This window comes from Meleagris gallopavo, chromosome Z (assembly GCF_000146605.3).
Source record: "Meleagris gallopavo isolate NT-WF06-2002-E0010 breed Aviagen turkey brand Nicholas breeding stock chromosome Z, Turkey_5.1, whole genome shotgun sequence".
NCBI lineage: Eukaryota > Metazoa > Chordata > Aves > Galliformes > Phasianidae > Meleagris > Meleagris gallopavo.
In genome coordinates, this window is record NC_015041.2 from 21627943 (window position 1) to 21646279 (window position 18337).

General features: G+C 35.3%; 1 protein-coding gene across 1 annotated transcript in view; it reads left to right on the forward strand.

Annotated features, from left to right (window-relative positions):
- Positions 1 to 18337, forward strand: part of AP3B1 (adaptor related protein complex 3 subunit beta 1) — a 136348-nt gene that overhangs the window by 95651 nt on the left and 22360 nt on the right. The window contains exons 17-18 of the mRNA XM_010725546.2: positions 10598 to 10829; positions 11485 to 11569. Coding sequence (XP_010723848.1) covers positions 10598 to 10829; positions 11485 to 11569 — 317 coding nt within the window. The remainder of the gene's footprint in view (positions 1 to 10597; positions 10830 to 11484; positions 11570 to 18337) is intronic.

The following is an 18337-nucleotide window of genomic DNA, read 5'->3' on the forward strand; positions in this document are numbered from 1 at the left end:
TTTTTTTTGCGATATTTCTGTCTCTCAGTTGTCACTTTGCCAGTTAAATTTTTATTTCATAGAGAGAATAGTGGACTATCTGCCGTACCGTAAGAATGCTTTGGGCCTGACATTTTATATAGCCTTTTTGAGCTTACGGAAAACTTTTAATCATTCTGATAGCCCAGAGTTGGGTTAAAATAGCCAGGTTTTATTTAAAGACTGAAAATAAGAACTGTTTCTAACTGGTATTTGCTGAAAACCTGTAAAACTTAAAAACTGCTTTTCTTATTCAATTAGAAAATTAACTGATTCATTTATTGCTGCTAGCAAATTTTACTAAAATATGATGATAGTGATATAAACTCTTTAACTGTGTGACACCTGCAGAGCAGCTGTGGTTTGCCACATTACTGGCAAGTATTATTTAATAGTTTTGCCAAGTGAACTGTTAGAAAAAAACGTGATAAACGGAAATAATATAAAATTCCTACTGTCTTAACTCTCTATTTCCAGCTTAAAGAAAGCCTCCCAAAAATCTGAGCAAATAAAAATATTCAAAACTACAGTACTACAGAGTGTATCCTTGTTAATGTTAAACTGTCAGCAGGATTTTCAGGTCATTTGACAAAAAGGATACAGGTGCAGTAGCTAGCAGTGAAGGTGACTGCTAGTTTCATCAATCACTTTGCCTTTCTTTAAGTTGATACATAATGGACCCCTTCAATCAGCTTCCTTGTTCTTTGTCACTTGTTTAGGAAGAAGAAAAAAGAGGGTGGAAAGGCTGGACTTTAAAGTCAAGGTTATAAAATGAATTGTTACTTATTTACACAGGGTAAGGAGGATAAGTCAGTGTGAGAAGGGGCTCTTCATAAAATGTCGAGTTTGTCAATGGGTGATAATATGCAGTTTGAAGCTTCCTACAGACCTTGAACAGCGACAGTAGTTGTCAAAGCAGCAATTCTAAACAGGAATTTAAAATTAAGACATTGTTTTGTGACAGAGACACGACATGTGCCAGAAAATGTGCTAATAAGTGTTCACTTTATTTTCAGAGGGTCACTGTAAATGATGATCCTATGACAAAGTTTGTTTAACTGCAAAAGCAGTATTGGAATAGAAGCAGAATTTGAATTTATACAGTGCCTAGAAGGCTGCTGATATCATTTTGCTTGTGTAACGTATATTAACAGTCAGTTCATTGCAGCTATTTACCTAGTACATTTTTTTTTTTTTAATTTAGGATGCAGCAATAAAAAAAATTTTTTTGAAACCCTGCATATGATAGCTGTTTAACATGATAGTGTTTATTTTTTGTATTTCCAATATTATATATGAAATGGATGAAGTAGAAAACTGCATTTCCTTGTTAAGATTTCTGCATTTGTCATCTAGAACATAGCACTGCAAGACTATGGTGGGCATTTTGAGGACTGTTCATTAGAGTAGGAAGAAAAATGTTAAGCTCTTACCTTGAAAATAATAAAAACACAGCATTACATACTCTCTGCCCTCAAAGATTCGTGCTATTGTAGCATGTATTTTTAGAAGCTTTCTTCACTTCAATCTACAGATTGTGCATGGCTGTTTTTTTTTTCCTGTTCTTTTTTGTTTGTTTGTTTGTTTTGTTTTTTGTATGATTGATTTTTGTTTGAAGGTTTTGTACTTTTGTACTGAGGAAGGACACTGAAAAACTGCAAAGGTCTCGTTTTAATTTTAAAATATATTCATCAAGAGACCCTTGGCGTATTCTGCTGTGGTGATATGATGAGTTCTTGAAGCTCTACTAAGTATATGAATTCCTACTTGTGAAAACAACTAATTATTTCAAATGTAAGAATGATACAGTAGATGTAACTTGCTTTTTCTTCATTGTAATTGGCCAATGCTTAACGAAAACTTGGATTACATTTTAAAGCAGAATTTCAGAGCAGTATCTAAGTTTCACCAGAAAATACTTCATTGATCTGTATCAAAGTTTCCCCTATAAATTACTTGAAATATTGAGATCCAAATAAATAGAAATATTCTGAGAGTCTGTAAACCTTGGAATTACCTAATTATTAAAAATAGGTGGCAGTAGGAGTAAATGATTCATAACTAACATATGTCTTCATTTCTGAAGCTGTTAGTGATCATTTTTTTCAGCTTGACATGGTTAAAACAAAAGCAAATAATCAAGTTTTGCTTAATGCAGCTAGGAATCCATCTTATCATTTTTACTTGAAGAGTCACCATCACATGAAATTAAAAACCTAATAATCAAATTATGAGATTTTGTTCCCAAATTTTAAAAATAAATTAAAACCAGGGATTTTGACACAGAAAGGAAAAAATACACGCGGGGCTAACTCAACTTTTTTAGAGATGTTAGTGATGTTAGTATCATTTCTTCCATGGGCCGTTACGCTAGTTGCCATGTAACTTGCCAACAAACTTAGGCTTGCAATACAAAGTAAGTGAAAGGCAAGTTATTACGGTTGTTGAAATGTGGTATTGTGCTTATAATATTTTAAATGACATGCATTCAAAGGTATTTCAGCGTAGTCTGAAAGTTCCTCCTGACAAACAGGAAGGTGGGATACCCTTCATACCACCCGCCCCAAAAACCTCATCAGAGCTCTTTCATCGAAGTCTGGCAGGCTACAGATTTCTTACATGAGCACCATTTCAAAGTGTTTTCAGCCCCTTTATGCCACTCTCCAGAGAACACTGGAGGCACAGATGACTCTTTAAAAGGCTACTGAATAATGCTGTGATTTAATAGCATAACATCAGAGATAAGTTTTTAAAAATTCACTTTGGTGACCTTATTTTTGCATGCTCTTCTCCTAATTACTTCATGGTTTGTGGTATCTTAGTATCTTAAAGACTAAAAGAAGGGCAGTTCTAAAATCTTCCTCAAATAGCATTGCTAGGTGTGCAAATGATAAAAATGTGCAGTTTAAATCATTGTTCACTTGGCTTCGGAAATTTTTCTTTATATGGCTTCATGCAGTGTCAATTGCTGTTTCTAGTCTCTCACGTCTGTGTTCTTGATTTAAAGGGGGCAGCAGGATTATTGAAAGTTACATTTGTAAGAGGTGTAAAATGGGTTTTTCAGTTGAACAGTGGAGCTCGGGAATTCAGTACTGTAAAAGAAGGTTTGTGTTCAAATTTTTACTATCACATTAACTTGGAAAGTTTTAATGAAAAATGTGCAGAGATCACTACTGTTTTCACTGATGGAACTTTGTAACAGCAGTAGGATTAAAATATATTCTTACTACGTAAATCATAGATTTCAACTATTGTTAAATGTGTGTTAAAAGTTGCTTTAAAGCTGAAGTAGTTTTAGTAAATGCTCATTGTCACAGTCTTCCTGCTGCTGTGTTTGTTTGAGTGACAAGCAATCTTTGGAGGATGCAGGTGACAATAACAGAAATTCTTCCTATTAGAGCCAAAGTAATTTTGGAAGTACTTTAGAAAAATTGCCTGCCTAGTTTGGCTTTCATATTCAGCCGAGGGATCTCGCACAGACACAGCTAATAATTAAAGCCGTGTTCTTAAATTCATTGAACTGATGCTATGAATTTTGTTTCTGAGTCCCACTGAAATGTGTACTTTTGAATTTAAATAAAGAAACAAGAGGTGACATTATAAATAAATCTCCATTACTCTAGACAAACTACAAACTGTAGCAAATTATTTTTTTTAATTTAAAATTTTTAAGGACAAAAAATGAAGCTTAAGTAAAAAAAAAACCTTAGAAAAGCTGTATTTCAGCAATATTCTCAAGACAACTGTAAGTTCATAACTACATTGTATAAATTTTTTTCAAGTTAAAATGTGTAAAATGAAATACGAAGGGAATATTTGTACATCAGCATCATGTACTAGAGGTGCATTCAAGCACATGCAGAAATTCTACACGAGCACTGAAGGAATGACAACAGATGTCATGTGCACTAACTTCAGTGTTAATTTGGGAATTGTATCTCTGCAGGTGGGTTACTATGCATTAAGATCACCCTGATAGAAACCAAAACAACATTCTGCATGCTTCAGCAAGCATACAGCGACCAAAATTAGAATATATCCATATAAAAACAGGAAAGGTGGAATTTATGTTTCAGCATTTGTGAATACCTATGCTAGATTTGAAATACGGTGTCTCACGGGCTGATTTTTGCCTTGTAACTGGTAGTGTGTAGTAAGAGTTTCAACTTACATTATACACTTATCCTGACACAAGAGGTCTATTTCTGGGGAGAAGTTTGAACTAGATGCTTCTGATGAAAGAAGTCAATATGTAGGAATTGTAATCCTTTTATGTATGTACACATACATAAACCTAACCCTAACATACGCACACATGTATAATAACTCATTTATCTAATCTGTATATAAACTATATATTACTGTAAGATGATAACTTGCAACTGCTTGTTTTCGCATACTGGTGCTAAAGAATATTTTGCTGAAGAATACTGACTGTTTGCTCAAATCAAAATACTGAATTAGAAGCCACTCATAAAAAGTATTTTAAAGTTATTTAGACTCAGTGCAGAAATGTATATTAATCCCTATCTGTAGCATCCACTATTTCAAATTCATAATTAGGATGAAAGGTAAGGCTGCCACTTAGGTAGCTGGTCAGCAGAAAGGTCAGATAACCATATTGAAGAAAATTATTTGTTTGTATACTGGAAGAATGCCTTTTCCTTGACACACGTAATTGCTGTTGTCAAGCTTAGAGTACTGCAGTACCTCTTCTATGCAGAAGAATGTGCCTTTTTGAATTTACACTACAGCTTGTGGGCACAAAGTTCGGCCCTTTCCTTGATGTTTGTATGTTAATCCTGATTTGACTATGAGATTATTCTCATTTTGTTGCTACTGAAATTCATTCTTACGAGTGTTTTAAAAAGATTTCACTGACATGCTGCGCTTCTTCAACATGAAGAATGATCAGATAAGACCTCATTGTGGCCTTTCAGTGCACAAGGGAAGTTTATGAACAGGAGAGAAACTGATTTTTACATGGCCTGACTCTGACAGGATAAGGGAGATTGGTTTTATCCTAAAAAAGATATTTAATCTAAATGTTAAGAGGAAATACTTTTCTCAGAGAGTGGTGAGGTGCTGGCATATGCTGCCCAGAGAAGCTGTGGTTGCCCCAACCCTGGTGGTACCCAAGGACAGGTTGGATGGGGCCCTGGGCAGCCTGAGCTGGTGAGGGGCTGCCCTGCCCATGGCTTGGAGTCAGAACTGGATGGTCTTTAAGGTCCCTTCCAAGCCAAACAATTCTGTGAGTCCATGATAATAGTTGGATTACTCATGTGCTGTGTTACGCCCAGCAAATGGCAAATCTGTAACGAAACAATGTATTGGTTTAATTAAATGTTTTAAGTTGTATCATGCATGCAAAATTAAACCTATTTCACTGGCTTTCAGTTACACATAAATTGCACTCTAAGTACAGTCTCAGTTTTAAAGGTCTTGATGAATCTGATATTTGATGAATGAATTTTTTGCTGTTTCTGGTTAAATCCTAATTCTAGTTCCTTAATATTATGAATTAATTCAGTGAAGTCTAAGAACAATACTTCTTCTTCATGTAGACTTATTGGAAATCTGTGTAGTTTTTTATATTTTAAAGGAACCAATGAAAAATCCAAGGGACATAAAACTATTAGAAAAATGAGACTTTGATATTACAGAAGATTCACAAATTCAACTTAACACTTTTTGAAAGAATAATTTTAGGTCTGGTTAAGACCACATAAATATTGGAGCTAAAAAAAAAAATGCAACAGAAGAAAGGATGAATTTTGGCAGCCTTAAAGGCAGACTATGAGATTTACAATAAAAAACTTCTTCTGTTTGAGATTGATCTCTGAGTAAAAGAAGATTAGAGGGAGTCACTTAGACATTTTTGCATTTTGATTTCCTTGCAAGTTTTTTATAGACAATATTACTCAAACAATGTTGGAATTCACTAAGAATTTTTGGAACTCACTTTCAATTGTCTGAAATTGTTGGCTAATACTGGTTAAAAAATGTGAGCATTAATATGCAGATTTTCAGTTAGCCTCATTGCTGTTAAAAATTTAGGGAACTGTAGAGCTTAAGAGTTGGTGACTGTGCAGAAAGAAGGGGGTTAGAATGTGTTAGAAATTGAAGGTCTTCATAGCATAAATGACTTCAGAATGTGTTTAGTAGATATACAGCAGATGAATGAGTCTTCTGGGGAAATTTATTCAAAGTATTTACTTAGATATGATTTGATATGAATTTGATATGAAGTCCTAAAAAACCTACTGGTCTGTATAAACTAACCCAGGGGAAATCATAGTATCCTGTTACTTCTCTAAACTACAGAAAATATGAGCTTGCTTGATTGCATTTTTGTTTGTTCTGCTTCCCCCTTGCTTTATGAGGATGCTGCTTGGCAAGCTGTATTAACAAGACTTAAGTATGCTTTGTTTTGGGGGTTTCTTATGGCCTCATGAATAATGCAGGGTAATTTCTTGCTCCCTTTTTTTTTTCTTGCATCTTTTTAAAAAATTATTATCTTTGTAGGAGCTGTGCAGGGCAGACATTGCCATGTGACCATGAGTAATACGTAACTGGTAATGGAGCAAAAGATTGTAAATATGCTGTCATATATTGCCAGTAGTTGTCTTTCCTTTGCTCACCTGGATTTACAACTTTCTTCTTGTACTGTAAACCTGTGTTTAAGTAGTTCCTCTGATTTGAAAGATCATGTAAATGTGGCTGGGCTGTGAGATAACTGTTCTTCTTTTAGCTCTCTGGAAGTTACTGGAGCATAGCCCTTTATTGAGTGTAGGAGAGGATACAGCTCTCACAGCTCAGCGTGTCATTCTTGGATTATGTCATGGATATTGTCAATAGGAGAGCAGTAAGAGCAGCTGCTTAGATTAGTTGATTCAGTCCACTGTCTTAATGGAATGCAATTTAGAGGAATAGAACATAATTACTGTAATTTCTAGAAGAAAATATTTTTCCCGATAATGTATGTCTTATCCAAACATCAATAAATTTTGGAATCAGGATCAAAATTTAATCCATGTTTATTATTAAAGCATTATTCAAGTAAGGAACAAATGCATCATACAGGAAAGTCTGTCCAGCTCAATTTATATAATACGTTTAATAAACCCTGTAGTGCTTCTTACTTTAAATAATAATAGTTTTTGTAGTAACTTGAGCATAATTATTAAGGACTTATTGAACTGGCAAAAAAAAAGCATGTTCATGTGCCGAGGCTTTGCTGGCTTGTAACTGGCGATGATCTTTATGATCTTTATGGATTATTTTTGAGTATCTGCAGTTACCATGGGGGGCAGTCTGATTCATACCAATAATTTTACCATATGACTTCACTGTAGAGTCCCTACAGCTGTGTATTTTAAAAGAAAAAAAAAAAAGTTTTGCAAGTTTAATCTTAATAATCTTCACCCAAAAAAAAAAAGCAGACACGCTATGTCATAAAATAACTATTAGTGACTAGTTTGTATCCTATAAATCTAACTTGAGTTGATAATATGGTCCATTACCAGCTAACTGCACAGAGTATTTTTCATTTTACACTCTTCAGTTACTTTTTAGTGAAGTGTTAAAAAATATGAAGCTTTTCTCCTCTCTAAAATTGCACACTGTCTGTCTGTTATTAGGGAGATAACAGCTCTTATAAATGTTTCAGTAAGCGTTAAGTAGACAGTTATGTGCACTCTCATTCCACGCTTATTTGCTTACTGTAATAAACTGATAAAATATGTGTGGTTTGTCTCTGTGTATCTGCAGGCATCATGAGTCACATAGATTTCCTTTAGAAATAATGTTGTGTCTGCAGAATTGATTGGTTATTTTCATAAACCATCCAAAGGTACACAAATGACTTCTATTATTTAAACATATGCTGTGAAAGATTTGTAGAGGATTATCTCATGGTTACTAGATGCTTCTTGTTTTATTAACTCTTTGGGAAGTTAGTTTAACCCCAGAATGATTGTGGGTATCGTGTTATATAGGTTTCTATAAGTATTACAATTGTGTGCATTGGAAATTTTAAAATAAAACAAAAAAAAATCTGTTTACCAAACTGATACAGCTGTTCAGTAAACTGCCATACAGTAACATCAGCCTTCATCATCTCATAATCATCACTAGCAAGAAAATGCCTAAAGAATAATAGTTTTCCAGAAATAAATTCCTTTCTTCAAAAGACATAATTTATTTATTTCTAGTACTGACATATTAAATACAACTGGAAATGAATGTCCTATGGGTTATTATTCTGGCTGTCTTCTGCACGTCTTCCAGTTTGTATGGTATGATACTGAAAATAAAAGTGAATTTCCTCAAATGGGTGAAATTATCAATTAAGTATGAGAAGCAGTGCTGTAAGAGGCTGAGATTAAATTCTCTGAGTAAAAATCACAATCAGGTTTTGATAAAACTTGAGTTCTGTGTCACAATTTGAATGTGTTGAGGGAGTTTTACTCAATCTATATGAATATATCTACATGTTGGACTTCTGACTACTATCCTCTTATGCTTTCATTCCTGTTAATAAATAATATTTCAAAAGCTATATGTAAGTAGAGAGAACTAGGACACTTCAAAATACTTGTTTTAACATGAATAAAGCATATTTCTTAAGCTTGTTAATGAAAAATGGCTGAGCAGTTTCATGAAATAACTTCAGTTATGTATGTCCAATTCAATCTGATTTAAATGTTTAAAGACAAGGGCTGAGCTTAACTTCAAATAAAATCTCAATTCATCTTTTTGAAACTTAACTTTTATTAATTAATTTTCTTTCGCTGACAAAGGAAAACTAAACAAGTTGTCCCTGAGCACATCACATTTTATCTGAATTGAGACAATTTACTTAAAATTTATTAATAACTTGATAACTTATTAACAGAGTCAACACTAGGGCTGTGGAGTATCTTCAACTTGATGGATCCTAAAACCGTCTTTTAGCCTTTACACTAGAGGTTACTGGTAGATCATTAATTTATATAAGAAAACTCATACCAGAGGGTTTTTTTTGTACTAGAGAAAGGATCAGAAATTGGAAAGTTAAATCAGATGTGGACGTTTTTTGTAGATGTTTTTTTCTCAGTTACATCACTAAGTGATTTATATTAATCATAGTCATGTAGTGGTTGGGCTTTACGTGAATGGAAAACCTTTTTGCCTTTTACTTCATTAATTATTTGTCGTTCAGTGTAATACATCTAAATAATGCACTTTCCAAAGCCACTGCTGAATACACAATCACTGACTTCCTTGTGTGGCTTTCTTTAGCTTTCATTAGCGCAGTGACCATGCTTCTAAACATTTAGTGGTTAATCTTTACGGATAATGATCTAAGATGAAATGTATTATAGCCTTGCTTTCCAGTTTAGAAGTTGGTGCTCAGACGGTATGGTCAAGTTTTTTATGCGCTCACTAACTTCTAAAAGTTTTCAAAAGGATTCTCTAGTGATGTGTATTTTGTCTCCCATTTCTCTGTCTCCTTGTTGGTGTAAATCACATCTCTTACCAGCTTCTCATATTGCTGAAAGTGTGCAAAAAGTCTTCAGATCAGCACCTCAGTGTTAAATGTGGCAGTAAGAAAAATGTAGCAACCTGTAAGAGTTTTGTAGGCAAGGCAAGATAAAAGCCAGTTTTCCTTTCTTAACTATTAACATCTTGAAACATCATTTTATTTGTAGCCGTCTCTTTCACTTAGTTACAGTCATGGTTATAAATGTAGGGCAAAAAATGGGCATTCATCATAGAAATTAACACCTAAAATTCAGTACTTATAGCAAATTGCTCAAACAGGATTTAAGTGTTGAGCATTTGGCCTTTTCTACCTCCATGTTCTGTTTGTAAAGCTTTACTTTCCATACAATTTCTTAACGTAAAGCAAGTAAGTTTGTATGAAGAACATATCACTTTCCTGCTGTTTCGTGCATATTCCTTCCTTATGCACTCTTGAACTCATGATCTCCAGAGCAGCAGTATCTTTTGTGGTTTTCTTGTCCTCTAAATGTCTTTCACACTGCTATTTCAGGATAGAAAGGACTCAAATGTCCTTAAGAGTTCTCTTACTGCTTGTGGCAAGAGGACGATTAAAAAAGTGGCTACATTTCTCTGCTCTGTACACCTGTAGATTTAGTATCTGACTGGTGTAGTTGTTAGAGAAAGTTTTTGGGATAGAGGAGAATCTATAGTTTTGTGGCCTGTGGTAGATTTGGAGCCAGTCTTGAGTTTTGATGCTTAGAATAGAGAAACAATGTTATTTTATCTGTAACTTAAAAAATCAATAATTTAATAGATAAAAATTAAAATATTGAAAAGATATACAAAAGAAAAATTGGGCAAGTACAACAAAACGCTGCTATTTCTTAGCACCATGAATGTTATTTTTAGACTCTTTTAAAGATACTCAAATCTATTAAAATACAATAATAGGTAAATCCCTTCATGTGTCTGGTTTGCCAAAATTGTGATTAGAAAGCAGACATTCTAGCTGTGTGAGAATTGTAGCATTTAATTGCAATTTTATCTGTTCTTCTCTTAAAATGTTCACCAACTGTTGTTTTGTACTTAACAGGTCACTACCCAAGTATTTGTGCCAACAAAAACGCATGAAATGCTTCATCGGATGACTGGAAAAGGATTATCAGCTCATTATCAGTTCTCAAGACAGCCATGCATTTTTGGTGATCGTATGGTATCTGTGCAAGTGACATTAACAAATACAACTGATCAGAAGATAGATAATATTCATATAGGGGAGAAGAAATTACCCCCAGGCATGAGGATGCATGAGTTTAATCCAATAGGTAATTGTATTCTATCTTTTAAAATCTTACTGTTTTGCCAAATTTCAAACATAGAAAGTGGTGGTTTTGCACAGTCAGACATATTCTTGCATATACACACAAGTCATTATTCACATCTCTCTCAATCCATTCATCTTCCAGTCTGCACTGATGCTTGTCACAAAAGATTTGAAAGTAGAAAATGAGAATGATATTAATCAGATCATATACTCAAAATGCCACCGAACAGTCAACAGAATTCACTTCTGTTATGCAGAAAGAACATGAAAAATTCAGGGATGAACACACTATCCATCTCAGGTTTATTGAGTTCCACAGCATAGTCCTACTCTTTAAAGTAGTTGTTTCCCCAGTAGTGACTTCATGGTGGTAGATGTCCTGTGAAGCTGTTTCTTTTGCAGAAATTAAGTTATGTATCATCTACAGTTTCTTCCAAAATGTTGCTTTTCTCATTAAAACATAAATTTCTTGTATTCTTTGTCACTTTACCTATGACATAGTGTATATGCCCTGTTCCTATTATCCCATTTGTGCATCCAGCATTTGGAAAATATTAAAACAGGTTTTGTAATTATGTGAGATTATGGCGGGTTACATGTGCATTATAGTGTTCTTCTGCATGCTTACTTTAGCTATTCAAAATGTTTCTGTGTAGAATGCCTTGAGCCTGAGAGATCTGTGACTGTTTCAATGGGTATCGACTTCTGTGATTCTACTCAGACTGCCAGTTTCCAGTTATGGTAAGTTCACGTTGAAGTGGGAATGAAAATCTCCTATAAAAATAATAGCATGTGGTGCTTATTTTTTTTGCCCTAAGTGTAGCATAAGTTTATTCTGCAGTGTCAATTGTACTGTTTAATAAATATTAAAATAATTGAACAACAATTGTCAACATGCTGGATTCCAAAAATATTTTTAGAAAAATAAGATATAATTGCTGTTCTGTTTTATAAGAATTATGCGTTTTCTTTGGTCTTTCTTTTTTCTCTTAGCTCTTGCTTCTAAACATGCAGATTCGATCTCAAATCTAGGCTTGAAATGATGTGTATAAGTGCAAGAATTCTTTGACAGGTTGTGTTTGAGAGGTCCTTGTTTTCTTTTGGTGTAATAATGCCATGTAGAAGCATACATGGTACTTTTCCAAGTTAGAATTACATATTTTCTCAAATTTTGTTTTTATTTCTTCTTTTAATAACACCACCTTGAAGGGAGCAGTCGGGTCTGACTAGCATACTGGAATGTTTTATATATAGAATCATAGGATTTAGAATTGCTCAGGTTGGAAAAGACCTTAAAAATAGAGTCCAATCACAACCTAACCATACTACTCTAACAGTCCTCTGCTAAATCATGTCCCTGAGCACCACATCCAAACAGTTTTTAAACACACCCAGGGATGGTGACTCAACCACCTCCCTGGGGAGCCTATTCCAGTGCTTAACAATCCTTTCTGTAAAGAAGTGTTTCCTGAGATCCAGCCTAAACTTACCCTGGTGCAACTTGAGGCCATTTCCCCTCGTCCTGTCACCTGTCACCAGGGAGAAGAGACCTACCCCTCTCTTACTGGAATCACCTTTCAGATATTGGAAGAGAACAACAAGGTCTCCCTTCAGCCTCCTCTTCCCCAGACTGAACAGCTCCTTCAGTCTCTCCTCCTAGGACATATTCTCCAAGCCCTTCAGCACTCTTGTAGCCCTTCCTTGCTCCTGCTCCAGCACCTCAATGTCCTTTCTGTACTGAGGTGCCCAAAACTGAACACAGTACTCGAGGTGAGGCCTCACCAGTGCCAAGTATAGGGGCAGGATGACTTCCCTAGTCTTGCTCACCACACCATTCCTGATACAAGCCAGGATGCCATTGGCCTTCCCAGCCAGCTGGGCACACTGCTGGCTTATATTCAGCTGACTGTCCAACAGTACACCAAGGTCCCTTTCCATCAGGAAGCTTTCTAGCCACTCTTCCCCAACCCTGTAGGGTTGCTTGGGGTTGTTGTGACCAAAATGCAGGACCCAACACTTGGCCCTGTTGAATCTCATACAGTTTGTCTTTGGCCCATTGATCCAGTCTATCCAGGTCCCTCTGTAGTGCCTTTCTTCTCTCTGGCAGATCAGCACTCCCTCCCTGCTTGGTGTCATCTGCAAACTTACTGAGGGTGCGCTCAATCCCCTTATCAAGATCATTAATAAAGATGTTAAATAGAAGCGGCCCCAGAACTGAGCCCTGGGGGACACCGCTCGTAACAGGCCGCCAACCGGATTTAACTCCATTTAATAATTTGGGCACAGCCATCCAGCCAGTGTTTCACCAGCAGAGCGTACGCCCATCCAAACTGTGGGCAGCCAGCTTCTCCACAAGAATGTTGTTGGGAACAGTGTTGAAGGCTTCACTGAAGTCCAGGTAGACCATATTGACACCCTTACCTTCATCCACTAAGCGGGTCACCTTGTCATAGATTGAAATCATGTTTGTCAGACAGGATCTACCATTCGTAAACCATGCTGACTGGGCCTGTTCCCCTGGTTGACTTTAGTTGGTCCATGATGGCTCCCAAGATTATCTGTTCCATAACCTTCCGAGGCACTGAGCTGTAGACTGATAGGTGTACAGCTACCAAGATCATCCTTCCATCTCTTTTTGATGGGCGTCATCATTTGCTAGTCAAATATTTTTCCAATCAATATTGCCAGTAAATATATAATATTTCTAAGAAATTGCAAGTCAAAAAAGTGCATAGTGTGAGCAATTTTGCTATCTTAAGTGCTTGCTATCTTAAGTCTGTTTGTGACTTCTGTAACATGACTGTGTGAAACTAGCCCAAAATTTGCTGACTGGAGAGAACGAAAGCAAGTAGCTGGCTAGCCAATTAGATTTTGTTTTATATGCTTGATTTATGTTTATCATGGTCATTATCGGCACATTCAGGATCCATATTTTGAAGAGTTCCATTGCATTCTAGGCTAGCAGAAAAATTTTTCAACCAGTGAGATCTTTGTTACAAAGCATCATTTGAAACCAGAGAAAAAGACTAGCAGTGTCTAAACATTAGAAACTAATAGTTGTGGCTCTTCCTTTTAAGAGCAATTCAGGCATGTACTAGCTTACATTGTCTTTGAAATGAGGCAAAGGCACTATGTAAATCTCTGTTAATCTTTTTTTCCCCCCACATATTTGAAAATAATATTTTTTGACATACTGTTGCAAGAGCTACTGCTTTCTATACCCAGTAGCAAAAGGGATATTGAATAGGCATTCACACTGCAGCATTCTAAATTAGGGATAACTCTCATTCTTTCAGAAATTTCTGGACCCCTTTCTTCAATAATATAGGAATTTTAATGTGCTGCTATTAAGCAAAGCTTGCACAACTCGCAGATTATTAAAGGTAGGAGTAAAAGCTTTTTAATCTAAAAGTACTCAAGCGACTTCATAATAAGCTAAATTTCCTGTTTTACGGAAAGGGATATTTTACTGTTGAAAATGTATATTTTGCCTCCTTGAACCTTTTTCTGCACACATATTCATTTTAGCAGATAGTAGTATCTTTAGCAAGGTGTCTATAGCATGTAGTTTATGCACATCACATTGTTACAGTTTTTGCTGTTTGCCAGAATTTGGGAATAGGTTTGGATTATTGCTTCATGCAGGGCTTGTTTGTGAAGGGAAGTTCCTTTCTAGGCAATACAATTTCATTGTTGCTTCAAAAGGAGTAAATATATTCTCTTTTCATTGTGCATAAAATATGCTCAGTGTATCAAGCAGGAATGCTCTTTTTTAAAAAAGGACTGACATTTTTCTTTCAAATTTATATTTTTAGTATACTAATGATTTGTTTTCAAAATTATACGATTTATTGCTAAGAATCTTAGAAATGAGGAGGATAAGCAATGTAGCATAAAAAATTGATTTTATGCAGATCATCACCTTTATGTTTTGGGAGGTCTGCTGTATTAGTGATGTATAAAAACTGATTACTTTCTTTAACATTGCCTAGTAATTGTTTATTATTTTCCTATTAGACAAACAAGACCGATCAATAATCCTGAACACCAACCAGACTATGAGTAACATCACTGTAAATAGATTTGCCTGAGACCTCAGTGGTGTATTCATTTTAATGATTTGGGCAATGTGAGTCCAATGACAAAGCTCAAGCTAAGTTTAAAATTAAATTAAGAATAGGAATTGCTTACTTTGTTCCTTTGCTAATTGATAGGGCCCTGTCTCTTTGAGACTAGTTCTCAGTAAATAGTGTAGAAATCGTTAAAATATTTGTTGAATTAAATTTGCTGTTTTACTGTTAAAAATACAATATTTATTGTTCAAAATTCTACTGATGTCTGTTTTGTTTGGAGATATCGTGCATTCTGTCATTTTGTGGCCTGTATCAGAGCTCAACTGTAGCCTTCTTACTCTTTTATACTACTTTAAAATGTTATATCTAAAAGGAAGAATAACTTGAAAAAGTTTGTTAAAATGTAGTCCAAATATTGTGCATACACAGGTGTCAGTATTCTTATATTTCCTGATAATGTATTTTTATGAAAACATTGTCAGTTATTTTGCATTTTTGTTAGAAGCACATTCAGTAATAGTTTACTTGATCATAATAATTTTCTTTACGTTGTTCTAAAAGGGAGCACTTTGTCTTCCATCAAATGTAATTGATCCTGAAGCAGTGTAATCACAATTACTCACTTTCTTAATTGGCCTGCCCAAAATCAGAAAATGGAAACCGATCGACAGTGTTTAAATCAATAGCTTTGTAGTAATGCTTGTGGGGGTAGGGAGATAGTGGTAATGGCTAGATCAATTGGTCTTAGATGCCAATCACGGACTGTGTGTTTTGCATAGCAAATGCTACCTTTCTGCTTGGGGATGTGCTGCTGTAATAGTTGGTTCAATAAATACAAACTATACGAAGAAAAATAACGTGTAATAAAATATTTAGATCTCTTTCTGAATTTGTTGTACAAATTAAGGACAATGAAGGTGAAATTGTATTTGCAGAGAGGCTGAAAGGGCTGAGCTCAGAAAGACTTCCCCAGTAAATTATATATTATTATGAACTAAAGCTTATCAAGATCACACATGTAATTAAAAAGAGGTGAAATGCCATGACTTGAAAACTGTTCCTAATCCATTTATTTAGAGTATGCATTAGAATGCTCATTTTACGTACTCATAAGGCGAAAGTCTCTTCATAGCCCTTTTTTATGTGCTTTCTCCTTGCCAGAGGCACCGTATTTTAGTTACAGTGGTGTTCTGCACAATAATGCTTCCCTTGACTGTAAAGTTAAATAAATAGAGATTCCTGTTCTTATTGTTCTTATTGTTATTGCTACTTTCTGGATCCTACAGATCCAAAAGTAGTTCATTTTTGAACTTCCTGCAGATTCTTTAAGCAGAATAGACACAGCTTTAAAGAATAAAATAATTTCTTGGCTAAAACAACGTAGTCAGATTGCTTGTTGAATCGTAGATACCCGTGGTAAGTGTTAGCATACCCACCATCCCAGTAAGAGACCTCTGTCTTTGCTAAGTAAGTGATCATCAGCAAACAAAGAAGAGAGCAGGCCCTTGGTCTTGCAGACTAACTGTAGTATAATCCAGTGACAGTAGATCATTTTTTTTTCCATTATCAGTATTTCTACCTTAGTGTGTTTTCTCCTGAATCACTAATCTACTGGTAATCATCGTCTTAAAAAATCTTATCACTCTTTTATTTTATTTTTACTATCTGGTATGTCACAAAGGTTTAGGAGCTTACTCATGTCAGAATTTGGCCTTGGATCCTTGGAATGAAGACATTTAAAGCCCTAGAGAAGGAAGACAAGGAAGGTTACAGAGGCAGGCAGTTAAAGCACATACATGTTCTTATGCTGTTTTGTGTCCATATATTTAGAATTTCAAATTCCTGGCTGCGTTTGCAAAGGCCGGAAGGCAAATCTCTGACATGTTTTAAGTGTTCAGTGAGTGACTCAGAGGGAAAGGGAGGTATCCTACTTAAAAGGGCAGGAAATTTGTCCTTACCTCCTCTTCCCTTTGTTTTTCATCCCCACTTCTTGCTCTCTTAGCACTTCCTGAAGCTACAGAAGAACCACAGCTTTGGATATAAGATTAATTTACAGAGGACCTGTTTTCTTCTGCCCTGATATTTTGAAAAGCATGCAGGATGTTATTCTCTTTTTTGCAGGATATTGTTCTCTTTGAAACAGTACCTTGTAGGGAAAATGTCCGTGCCCTGCATCTCTTCATCTAAACCTGTTTTTCTCAAAACTTAAGTGTGAAGAATACAATCAGGGCTCCCAAGAAGAAGGAGAAGTGGCACAAAAGCAACAACTTTGTGCCTTTCATTCTTACACTGAATAATGAGACCATGGGAAAATAGTGTGATCTGTGGCAGAGATTTTTATAGGTACGGACTGGTCACCTAATGCAGGACAAATATTGCTAGAAGAGCTAGGAGCCTGTACGTACTCTTCTCTTATTGCGATGCTATTACGAGAGAAAGGAATTGTCTGTTCCCCTTATCTACTCCGGACTGGAAAAGGAGTATTTTGCAGATTATTGTAGAAGGGGTTGGTATAGCAGGAAGAATCTAGCAACATCTTAAATGAAGTGAAATCCATGAATGAAATTTGGAAACCTTACTAATCTGCTCACTGTGAGTTTAACCTTACTATACATGCTTCAAGAAGAATTTCTACCTGCAAAATAGAATAAATGAAGAGGATTGGTTGGGTAGCAGTCAGTATTTCATTTGAGTGTAAAAATGCATTCAAATTACATGCCTACACAAAATCATGATTAGAATTATGTAGTAGTATATGTTATGGAATATATTAAAAGTTAATGTTAGAGAAGCAGGACTGACTTCACATCAGTCAATTGCATTTTTACTTGTTTCTTGCAGTTTCCTTACTTAATGCTTTGTCAGCAGATCACTAAGTTGTTTACAGATGTTGGATATTAAGAAAAGCAATCCTGTACTCTTCTCTTTACTTCATTACTCTAAAGTAGTCAGTTGGCCCAGTTCCAGAAAGCACATATATCTAGATAGACAACTGACCTAGAGAAAGCAAGGCTGGACATGAGCACGTACTCTGATTTTTTTCTATTTCTTAAGCATTTTTTTCAGGTTAAAGTGGAATGTCATTTATTCGTTCAGCAAGAGTGAATGACCAAAGTCTGCCATGCTTCTTTTTTTTTTTTCCCCCCTCAGGAATTTAGTGTGGTGTCCTACCTCTTCCATTCTTTTTTTTTTAATCATTTGTGAAGATCTTTTGAATATAAGACAAAAATATGAGCTGTTTTTCCACAGATGTATTTTGAGTCAAGCATATACCACTCTGCTTTGCTGAGTATAAAGAGAAGCATGCAAATAGCAAGAAGATTATTGCCCAGCTTCTTGCTAAAATAATAAGCTTTAAAAATTAAGACTGCCATCTGAAGAGTGCTTATTTGTATTAATTTTAAAGATTTTATATTTTTTTAAAGGGGATATTTTA